Genomic DNA, 11,093 nt, shown 5'->3' with positions numbered 1-11,093 from the left:
TTTATCGTGAGGCTTATATCTCGTTCAAGGCACGAGGTAGAATCATTTTGAGGAACTTGATCTTACGTGAGTACCTCTCGCATTGCCCTAACCTTGATGCACCAAGGAGATGGTGGGAATCTACATCGGAGATCCATCGACTATATTTAGATGGAAGGACTCGAGAAGGACCTGAGTCCGGAAGACAAACTCAAAGAAGAAGCGTCGCCATTCGACTGAGCGTCGCACCTGCAAGGACAAAAGACCCTGATGTAAACTATTAGCCGAAGCAAAGGCACCGAACTTCCCCTCCCTTCACGGGCAAGTAGAAGGAAGGCGACTCCACGGGCTCGCTGCGTGATGCACGGATGGGAGAGTTTGCCCCAGCCGCCGAAGGGAAGGGGATTGCCTCATCATTTTGGCCGCCCCCACCCCTTTGTCGGCCGAAATGCCAAATATTTCAAGAGTAGCATAAAAAATCTACTTAATATACATGAACAAGTCTTTCGAGATATAAAATAAATTTTAATGCCAGATAAAATTTTCTTGACAGATGAAAACTGTTTTTAACATATTTCTATCTATTAAAGTGATTTTTAAAAAAATCTAAAAAATAGGCATATTCAGGAAAAAAAATGCGTTAATGGTTGCCCCAGTTATGTCGTTCTTTGCGTGAGGCTTATATGGTGTTCAAGGCACATGGTAGAATCTTGTTGAGGAACTTGCTCTTATGGCAGCTCTTGGATTGCCTAAGCTCGCTGTCCCAAGGAGATGACAGGAATCTACGCCGGAGCTCCGTCGACTATATTTAGATGGATGAACTCGAGGAGGATTGTAGCCTAGAAGACAAACTCAAAGAAGAAGAGCAGCCATCCACCTGAGCGCCGCCCATGCGAGCACTAAAAACCCTAACGTAAACTATTAGCCGAAGCGAAGGCACCGGACTTCCCCTCTTGTCACCGGCCGCCGGTAGAGTGTAGGCGACTCCACGGGCTCGCTGGCAAAGCCTGGACGGGAGAGTTTGCCCGAGCCGCCGAAGGGAAGGGAAGAAAAGCTTGGAGAAAATGTCTAATTGGGGATTGCCTCATTGTTTCGTTGACTTTGGCTTAAGACAAAAAAAATCCCTCGTAGATTCTTCACCAAGTGCTGGATCATCACTCATCGGTCCGTAAAAAAATTCCTATAAAAAGTGGTGGATTGTTCTCAATCTAATGCACTCGTTGAACACTTTTTTTTTTCCAAATTCTCGAATTCATTCTTCAATATTTACAATTGTTTCAAACATATTTTCTTCAACTGTTTCAACAATATCTCTAAAAACTTGTATATGTGACATATGTACTTCTAATTTTTTAAAATAACAATAATAATAAACAGTACGATAAGGTTTATTGGGCCGCGCTGTGAGCCATGCGTGGGCTTTTGCCCAAGACCTACTAGCTTCTTGTTCGCCACCTCTTCTTCCACCGTCCCTGCCGACGGATCCCAAGATTCCCAACCCGCCGCCCCCCGGAGTAGGCCGGATTCGAACTCCGCCGCCGTCGAGCCGCGTCCCCGCGGAGCGCCGCCTTCCTCTCCCCAAGCCCACCCGGCTCCCAGGTTTCCCCTCACGGCGGCCGCTGCATCCATCCATCCATCCGGAAGACGCCGGCGCGGCCGCCGCGTCTCCTCCTCCAGGTTCGTCGATCCGCCTCCATGCGACTCCGTGTTGTAGGTCCGTCCCTCTTCACCACGTCTGTGGCTAATCGTGGCACGCCCCGGTTCAGACCAGTGATTTGATTCCGGCCCCCACCCACATCAAGCAAATTAACGGACCTACATACGTATGTATGTACGTATGTATGAGCTGATGGTGGAACTTTTTTTTTAAGGCTAGACTCATTGACATTGTAAGCTATTTGATTGCTTAATTCTGCCGAATATTGTTTAGGAAATTAATAATGGTGATGATGCAGCTCACTTGGATGTCATTCTGGATCTTGTTCACTTTGCTCTTCTACCGATCGTTTTTGGTTCTAAATTTGCTTGATACTTGTAATCTGCCATTGCTGCCATTTTTGTGGTCCATAAATTTGCTCTGAAGTACTGTAGGAAACAGCGATTTCGTGGTGTCTGTGCAATTACCATATATTGCTGGGAGCGATCAAACGTCATGTCTGTGCAATTCATGTACATGTTATTCCTTCAGTCACCTAATCTGTCCCACATCAGTTGTATGTACGTTTCTAATCTGCTGCCTTACCCGAATAGAACTACTGAAATGTTAACAGCATGTTCATTCGCACAGATTGTTAACTCAGCCCCTGCTGTGTGACCTTTCAACCGATCTTGTTCACTTCACTCTTCAACTGATCTTTTCTGGTGTAAATTTGGTTGATACTTACAAGTTGCCTTTAAATATATTTTTTCCCGATTCAACAAATCTACTCCGGATGGCCTGATTTTGCAGCTTATCCTGTGTACCCTGATCGACCAGATATTGCTTGGGGCAATTTACCTTTTGATGCATGTGCGGTTCCTTTACAAGTTTATCCAAATTTTCACTCAGTTATTTGCCTTATCCAAATAGTACCATTGAAATATTAACAGTATGTTTATTCTGAAAGATTGTTAACTTAGATCTGCCATGTGATGTAACACATTTGCATTACCATGCATTGGGTGTATGTTCCCCTAAACTCCGGCACATGCTGGATTCGCCTTTTCCATTTTGATGCTCCCAATCCAAACTGTAGGTGTACACAGTTGGTACTTGTGTTCAGAGAAATAAAGAGAAGAAGCCAGACAACTGACCATTGTGATTTGGCATTTTGCTCTTCTTAATCCATTTTGTTTTGACCCTTTTTTGCATCATGAAGCCTCATAATCCCCCTTATTCCCCTGTTTTCCCTGTGCTGCTGGCTGAATGGTGTTGCCCATTGCCACTGTAGAAACACCATTGTTTACATGATATGTATCAGATTGTTTGTAAATGTTTGAGTAATATTAGTACTCCAAATGACTTGGTTGTTCTGTTTGCCAAACAGGTAATATTCTACTGTACGGAGCACATTGAAAGATGGTTAATGCAATCAAGGGGTTGTTCATCTCCTGGTAAGCTCATAAATCCTAACAGGATCAACCGTTTTGTTCATTTGACCATCACTCTGCAGTTTTACTTGATCCACTGGTTTATCTTTTTTGTTTCCCAGTGACATACCGATGGCTCAGTTCATTGTTAATATGAATGCGTCAATGCCCGCATCAGAGAAGTTCATCGTGCACATTCTTGACCCCACACACATGTTTATCCAGCCTAATATGGGAGATTACATCAAAAGTAAGATGGCGGAGTTCAGAGACCAGAACAGCTACGAGAAGCCGACATGAAGGGCCACCATCCATTACCGCGGTGCTAGCTTCAAACTCCATCCAGAGATACCTATGTTGATTATCGCTATGTAGAATGGTTATATGCTGAGACTGAACATTATGTTTCACTCTCTCGTGATGTTCTGGAATGACAGTTCTGTAGTATCACAGAGTTCTGCGTCTTATGTATCTTCCGAGTGAGCCTTTAGCTGATAATATTTCTGGTGATGTTGATCTTGATACCGTGCACTGAATAAAGTACCACTTCTTATGTATTATTACCCTTGTCAAGATGTTCGGTAAGCTAATTACTGGAGCTCTGGATAGAGCCAAGTAGAAGCTTTACTAACATTGCTTTCCAAAGTCAAAACATTGCTTCCCATGAAGATATATTTGTGTTACAATTCGTAAAATCAAGTCTACAGTTGGTTCAGCTGCCAACAAGAAAATTACCTTTACTATTTTGCTTGGATCTGGCTTGTTTTGACTTTTGTATGGTTTGCAAAAGAGAATTGAGCACATGACACAGTATGATGAAGTTGATGCCCCTCTATTACTCCAAGTAGCAAGTGTGACCACCAGGAGATAACATTCCCCTGCATCTTTATAGAAAGGTACATCCTTTTTTCTCAAAGTAGTGAACAGACACAGAAACAATTGTACTCCTTTACCATGTTAAGCTAGCTGAGAACAAGAAGCATTAAAATGGAAATGGCCCATGGCAATCTCTTGACACTGCTAGTTCATCCTCCCATCAGGTTGCACATGTCAGTTTCCTTTTTAGACTTCAGATATATGCACTAAGATTTTTGCTTTGAGTGAGGTTCACAGGCACCAATAAAGTTTCCTCTGAACTTTTTGCAGGTACCACAGACAGAAAGGGATGCTCTCTCTGCACCCAGCATTACAAACATGCTTGGAAGCCAAGTCTCGCCGTCAGAGATCAAAGCTTAAAGCCTTGGCATGATTTAATTTAAACACTCAATGGCAATGGAAATGGCAGGTGCTGCATCTCTCCTTTTCTCCATTGCCTTTGCTTTGAAGCAATTCAACCGCATGCTGATACTGAGGCTACAAATACATTCCATGCTCTGTTGTGTCTTCCATCCTGCAACCAACAGTTCCATTATTCAAGGTATTAGGTGGCTGTTCTTCTCCTCTGCGTCGGCGTGTGCGTGGCTCGCAACAGCGACTTCTCCATCGTTGGCTACTCGGAGGAGGACCTGTCGTCGCACGACAGGCTCATCGAGCTGTTCGAGAAGTGGTTGGCCAAGCACGAGAAGGCGTACGCGAGCTTCGAGGAGAAGCTGCACCGGTTCGAGGTGTTCAAGGACAACCTGAAGCTCATCGACGAGATCAACCGGGAGGTGACCAGCTACTGGCTGGGCCTCAATGAGTTCACCGACCTCACCCACGATGAGTTCAAGGCCGCCTACCTCGGCCTCAGCCCCGCCACTTCTCGCCGGAGCAACAGCCGGAGCTTCAGGTACGAGAACGTGGCTGCCCATGACTTGCCGAAAGCAGTGGACTGGAGGAAGAAGGGGGCGGTGACGGACGTGAAGAACCAGGGGCAGTGCGGCAGCTGCTGGGCCTTCTCGACGGTGGCGGCGGTGGAGGGGATCAACGCCATCGTGACGGGCAACCTGACGGCGCTGTCGGAGCAGGAGCTCATCGACTGCAGTGTCGACGGCAACAGCGGCTGCAACGGCGGGATGATGGACTACGCCTTCTCCTACATCGCCTCCAGCGGCGGGCTCCACACCGAGGAGGCCTACCCGTACCTCATGGAGGAAGGCAGCTGCGGCGACGTGTAACGCCCCGGTGGATCTCGATCTAGAAAGGGGATGAGGAAGGAGAGAACAGAGTAGGTGAGAGGCGTGGAGAAGGGGAGAAGGACTCGATCAAAATCTCGCTGCCTGTTTCCCGTGATGCTTCGTACATAAGTAGCTGCCCTTCCTGGGCTACCCTTACATCGCCTCCGGCCCACACGCACGCACGGGCCCAAGGCCCACACACGCACACATACGTTGCAGTTCAGTTATGTGAATAACTGACTGCACTCGATCAGTCCGCTACTGATGCATCAGTAGGCGTGACATTCTCCTCCCCTTGAGATGAAGCTCCTTCCCAGATGTAGGCTGATGGGTAGCGCTGGCGAAGAACGGCGTAATCTTCCCAAGTGGTGGCTGATGGTGTCATGTTTGCCCACTGGACACGGAGTTGCACAACTGGTGCATCGCCCTTCTTCATCATCCTCCGCCCACGATCGCCACTGGCTCCGTTTCACCCCCAGAGAGATCAGGCACCCGCGGCAGCTCGGCGAAGACTGGGCGTGTAATCTGGGGTGAAGGGTTTGAGCTGGGAGACTTGAAATATCGGATGGATACGGCTGTCTGGAGGCAACTGCAGGCGGTATGCCAGGGTTCCAATCCGCTCTGTTACTTCAAACGGCCCGAAGAACTTGTAGGAGAGCTTGCGGCACGGGCGGTTCGCGACGGTCGACTGCGCGTACGCCTGCAGTTTCAGGAGCACTTTCTCGCCGACGTCGAAGGCGCGCTCCGCGCGATGACGGTCGGCTTGCTTCTCGAAGCGAGTTTGGGCGCGCGCGAGCTGGGCGCGCAACATCTTTGTGTGTGCTGTCCAGTCCAGCTCCGGCGACGCCGCTTGATCTTGTAGGGCGGAGCTCAGGTTTGGTAGGCCGTAAAGGTTCGGTTCCTTGCCGTACAGGGCCTTGAACGGCGAACAATTGAGCGAGGAGTGATGAGCGGAGTTGTACCAGAATTCTGCTGCAGGAAGCCACTTGCGCCATTGCCGTGGCGTGTCGTGCACCGCGCACCGCAAGTACATCTCGAGGCATTGGTTGACGCGTTCCGTCTGGCTGTCCGTCTGCGGGTGGTACGCCGTGGAGTAGAGCAGCTTGGTTCCCACGGCGGCGAGCAGTTCACGCCACATGGCGCTCGTGAAAATCTTGTCGCGATCCGAGACGATGGAGTGAGGGACGCCGTGCAGCTTGATGACGTGCTCCCAGAATGATCGGGCGACTTGCGCAGCGGTGACGGGGTGGTGTAGTGAGATGAAGTGCGCGTACTTGGTTAGACGATCGACGACGACCATGATGGCATCAGACCCCTCTGATTTGGGCAGCCCCTCGACAAAGTCCATGGTCAGATCATGCCAAGGTTCCGTTGGAATTGGTAGGGGTTGCAGCTTGCCTGCGGGGTGCGTGTGCTCGTGCTTGGCATGCTGGCAGACGGCACACTGACGGACAAAATCCTCCACGGCACGCTTCAGTCCAGGCCATGCGAACAGTTTCCGGACGCGATGGTACGTCGCCGTTGCGCCGGAGTGGCCCCCAATAGCGCTGTGATGCAGCGCGGCGATCAGCTTGGTCTGTAGTGCAGAATTGGCTCCAATCCACAGACGCCCGCGCTGCCTGATCATGCCATTCTGAAGCGTGCGCCCTTGATCATCCGTGGTGGTGACTGCCAGCTTGGCCAGTAGTTCTTGTGATTCGGGGTCCGTCTCGTAGGAGTTCGCGACTTCTTGTAACCACTGTGGCTGACAAACTGATAGTGCATCCAGTGTCAATAGATGGCCCACTCTGGATAGCGCGTCAGCGGCACCATTGTCAACACCTTTCTTGTACCGAAAGGTGAATTGCAGCCCCACCATCTTGGACATGGCCTTGCGCTGCAGCTCAGTCACCAGCTGTTGATCCCCGAGCGTGCAGAGGCTCTTGTGGTCGGTGAGGATTTCGAACGGAGCCCGCTGCAGGTAAGGTCTCCACTTGTCGATGGCCATCATAACAGCCAAGAACTCCTTTTCATACGTGGGCAACTTCTGGTTCTTGATCCCCAAAGCCTTGCTGAGATAGGCGACGGGGTGGCCGTCCTGGGTGAGCACCGCGCCCACTCCCGTGTCGCACGCGTCAGTCTCAATGGCAAAAGGGCGAGAGAAATCCGGAAGCGCTAGCACTGGTGTGCTCACCATCGCTTGTTTCAGCATGTCGAACGCCTGCTGGGCCTTGTCACTCCACTCGAATCCTTTCTTGGTCAGGAGCTGGGTGAGCGGCTTCGCGATGATGCCATAATGTTGGACGAACTTGCGGTAGTAGCCGGTGAGGCCTAGAAAACCACACAATTCAGTTGGTGTAGAGGGCACCGGCCATGCCTGCATCGCGCTTGTCTTGCTTGTGTCCGTGGCGACGCCGGACTGTGAAATGACGTGGCCAAGGTACTCGATGCTTTCCTGGGCGAAAGAACACTTGGAAGCCTTGGCGAACAGTTGATGTTCGCGTAGCAGGTCCAGTGTGAGGCGCAAGTGTTGTTCATGTTCCTGTAGATCAAAGCTGAAGACCAGTATGTCATCAAGAAAAATGATGATGAACTTACGGACATAGCGGCCGAATATGCTGTTCATCAGGCACTGGAAGGTTGCCGGCGCATTGCAAAGGCCAAACGGCATCATCCTGAAGTGATAGTGCCCGTGGTGGGTTTTAAATGAAGTTTTCGCTTCATCCTCCTCACGCATGCGGATCTGATGGTACCCTGCTCGGAGGTCGATCTTGGAGAAATATTTTGCTCCCGCAAGCTCATCCAGAAGTTCATCCACAATGGGTAGTGGGAATTTGTTCTTCACCGTAGGAGAATTTAGTCGACGAAAGTCAACACAGAAACACCAGCTCCCATCCTTTTTCTTCACAAGCAGGACCGGTGCTGCATATGGACTCATGCTGTGTACAATGACACCTGACTGCAACATCTCTTGCACTTGCTGCTCGATCTCATCTTTCTGTGCTGGCGAGTAGCGGTATGGCTTGGTGTTGATGGGGGAGGTGCCTGGCTCCAGGTGTATACCGTGATCATACTGACGATGAGGAGGTAGGGCCTTAGGTTCAGCAAACACGTCCTGATATTCAGAGAGCACTTTCTGAATCCTGGGAGGTACCGGCTCTGCATTCACTTTATCTGACAGCTCAATCGTGACCAGTGCTGCTGTCCATATGTCATTGGCGACTTCCATGCGGTGAAGTTCGTAAGCATCCAGTCCGGCTGTGAGGGAGAGGTTGGTGGTGCGAACCCCTTGTAGTTGCACCGTCTTGCCCTCTGTTTCGAACGAAATGCGCTTCAGTTTCCAGTGACAGTTCATCGGGCTGTGGTCAGAGAGCCAATCCATGCCCAAAACTGCGTCATACGCACTCAGCTGTAATACCCACAGATCAGTGTGGAATGTGTGTCCTGGCACTTGCCATGCCAATTGCTTCACCACCTTGTTACAGTGCAGGCGTTGGCCATTTGCTACCCGAACAGAGACAGGCGGCAGTGCTTGGGTGTCGACCGCAATGCGCTGAACGAACGCCTCGCTGACGAAGCTATGAGAACTGCCCGAGTCCACCAGAAGCAGCATCACTTGATCCCCCACTTGTGCTCGAAGGCGAACGGTGGACGGCGCGTCTTCGCCGGAGATCGCATGCTGCGATAAGGTACAACACTCCGGCTCGGGCAGGGCCGGCTCATCAAGCAATTGCAACGCGTGCACGGTGTCATCCGAGAGGATCTCGCCGAAATCACCCACTTCAATCATCAGTATTTGTCCCGTGCGCTTGCACTGATGTTCGCGGGAGTATTTGTCGCCACAGCGAAAACAAAGCCCGTTGGCTCGCCTGAATTCGCGCAGCTGTCGCTCGTGTGCATACTCGTCGCCTCCCGGTCGTGCGGCACGCGCTGCACGCGCCTGATTGTGGTTGGGTGCTGCTGGAGGTGGCCTGCCCACTGGAACAATGCGTGGTCGCTGCAGCCGTTGCTTCTCCAGTTCTTCTTCCTGGATCCTTGCGAAAACAGCTACGCGTGTGATGCTTGTTGGGGCCTGCAAACGGACGCCCAGTCGCAGTTCATCTTTCAGACCGAGAAGGAACTGGGAGATGAAGAATTGTGTGCTCAAGGTTGGATCCAGAGACAATAGGTGATACATGGAGGTCTCAAATTGCTGGCGATACTCCTGTACACCCCCAGTCTGACGCAATTGCACTAGCTGATGCATCTGAGCTTCAAATTCTTCTGGTCCGAACTCTGCTTCCACTGTTGTTCTGAAGGCTGGCCATGACAGAGCAGGGTGCGTCTGTCTGTACGCCTGAAGCCACATGGCTGCGAGCCCATCCATGTACAGGCCGGCGGTGGCAACCCAACTGTGCTGCGGCACCCGGTAGAGCTCAAAGTATGAGAGACACCGCTCCAGCCAGATGCGCGGCGCGTCGTCGTCGAAGCGGGGGAAATCGTGCTTGGGCGGCTTGGTGTAGTGCTCGGCGCCCCGCTTGTACGCCGTAGGCGAGGTTTGCAGCAACAGAGGGGGCCCGTGGTTAACGAGCCGGGCGAACGGCAACTGAGCTGCGCCCTCCGTGTAGAGCGCTGGTGGCGGAGGTGGACGGGTCATCGGAGGCGGAGGTGGTGGCGCGGGGTGGAAGGAGCCCGCGGTCGTCGACGTACCGAACGCAGATGCCCCGTGGTTGCTCGTCACGGCGGGATCGGGGGGTGGAGGGGATTTGCGGGCCTCATCCACATCCGCTTGTGTCAGGTCGATTTGCTTCGCCAAGTGCTTGAGCTCGGTGGAGACTTGGTCGTTGTAGGCGACTTGCGCTTGGTGGCGCTCGTCGGCGGTCCTCTGGCTGTCGTCGAGGCGGCGCAGGATGGTCTCAAGGAGGCCCTGCATCTTGTCTGTAGTTTCCGTCATCGCGTCCAGCACGCGGCGGGTCTGCGCGGAGGCCTTGGATGGTGCCGTGGTCGCGGTCCGGATCGAGGCGAACCCCAAGTAGGATTGCGAGCGAGCTCACCGGAGCGGCTCGCACCTAACTCGGTGGGTGTTACCGCCTGATCGAGGACGTGGCGGCAGCGGCAGCGGGTGGGGGAAATTTTTTTTGGGAAGGCTCTGAGTACCAGATTGTAACGCCCCGGTGGATCTCGATCTAGAAAGGGGATGAGGAAGGAGAGAACAGAGTAGGTGAGAGGCGTGGAGAAGGGGAGAAGGACTCGATCAAACTCTCGCTGCTTGTTTCCCCTGATGCTTCGTACATAAGTAGCTGCCCTTCCCGGGCTACCCTTGTTGGGGAACGTAGTAATTTCAAAAAATTTCCTACGTACACGCAAGATCATGGTGATGGCATAGCAACGAGAGGGGAGAGTGTTGTCCATGTACCCTCGTAGACCGTAAGCGGAAGCGTTAGCACAACACGGTTGATGTAGTCGTACGTCTTCACGATCCGACCGATCCAAGTACCGAACCTACGGCACCTCCGAGTTCTAGCACACGTTCAGCTCGATGATGTCTCTCGAACTCCGATCCAGCCGAGTGTCGAGGGAGAGTTCCGTCAGCACGACGGCGTGGTGACGATCTTGATGTTCTACCGTTGCAGGGCTTCGCCTAAGCACCGCTACAATATTATCGAGGTGGACTATGGTGGAGGGGGGCACCGCACACGGCTAAGAGATCCAAGGGATCAATTGTTGTTGTGTCTAGAGGTGCCCCCTTGCCCCCGTATATAAAGGGGCAAGGGGGGAGGAGGCGGCCGGCCTAGAAGGGGCGCGCCAAGGGGAGTCCTACTCCCACCGGGAGTAGGACTCCCTCCTTCCTTGTTGGAGTAGGAGAAGGGGGAAAGAGGGGGAGAGGAGGAAGGAAAGAGGGGCTGCACCCCTTGTCCAATTCGGACCAGAGGGGGGCTGCGCGCCTCCTTCCTTTCGGCCTCTCTCCTCAATTCCCGTATGGCCCAATAA

General features: G+C 52.1%; 2 protein-coding genes across 2 annotated transcripts; both read left to right on the top strand.

Moving 5' to 3' along the window:
• Nucleotides 1–1,432: 1,432 nt before the first annotated feature.
• Nucleotides 1,433–3,608, top strand: LOC119317151 (general transcription and DNA repair factor IIH subunit TFB5-like). Its single transcript, XM_037591563.1, has 3 exons — nucleotides 1,433–1,656; nucleotides 3,006–3,072; nucleotides 3,171–3,608. The coding sequence occupies exons 2-3, from the start codon at nucleotides 3,038–3,040 to the stop codon at nucleotides 3,346–3,348; spliced, it is 213 nt and encodes a 70-aa protein (XP_037447460.1). The 5' UTR covers nucleotides 1,433–1,656; nucleotides 3,006–3,037; the 3' UTR covers nucleotides 3,349–3,608.
• Nucleotides 3,609–4,041: 433 nt separating this feature from the next.
• LOC119350042 (cysteine protease XCP1-like) lies at nucleotides 4,042–5,144 on the top strand. The gene is made up of 3 exons (XM_037618072.1): nucleotides 4,042–4,097; nucleotides 4,195–4,291; nucleotides 4,473–5,144. The coding sequence occupies exons 1-3, from the start codon at nucleotides 4,042–4,044 to the stop codon at nucleotides 5,142–5,144; spliced, it is 825 nt and encodes a 274-aa protein (XP_037473969.1).
• The last annotated feature ends 5,949 nt before the right edge of the window (nucleotides 5,145–11,093 follow it).

The sequence above is a fragment of the Triticum dicoccoides genome, chromosome 1B (genome assembly GCF_002162155.2).
Source record: "Triticum dicoccoides isolate Atlit2015 ecotype Zavitan chromosome 1B, WEW_v2.0, whole genome shotgun sequence".
In the NCBI taxonomy this organism is placed as follows: Eukaryota; Viridiplantae; Streptophyta; class Magnoliopsida; order Poales; family Poaceae; genus Triticum; species Triticum dicoccoides.
Note: the sequence above shows the minus strand (reverse complement) of the source record. Positions and strands in the feature narration are given on the sequence as shown.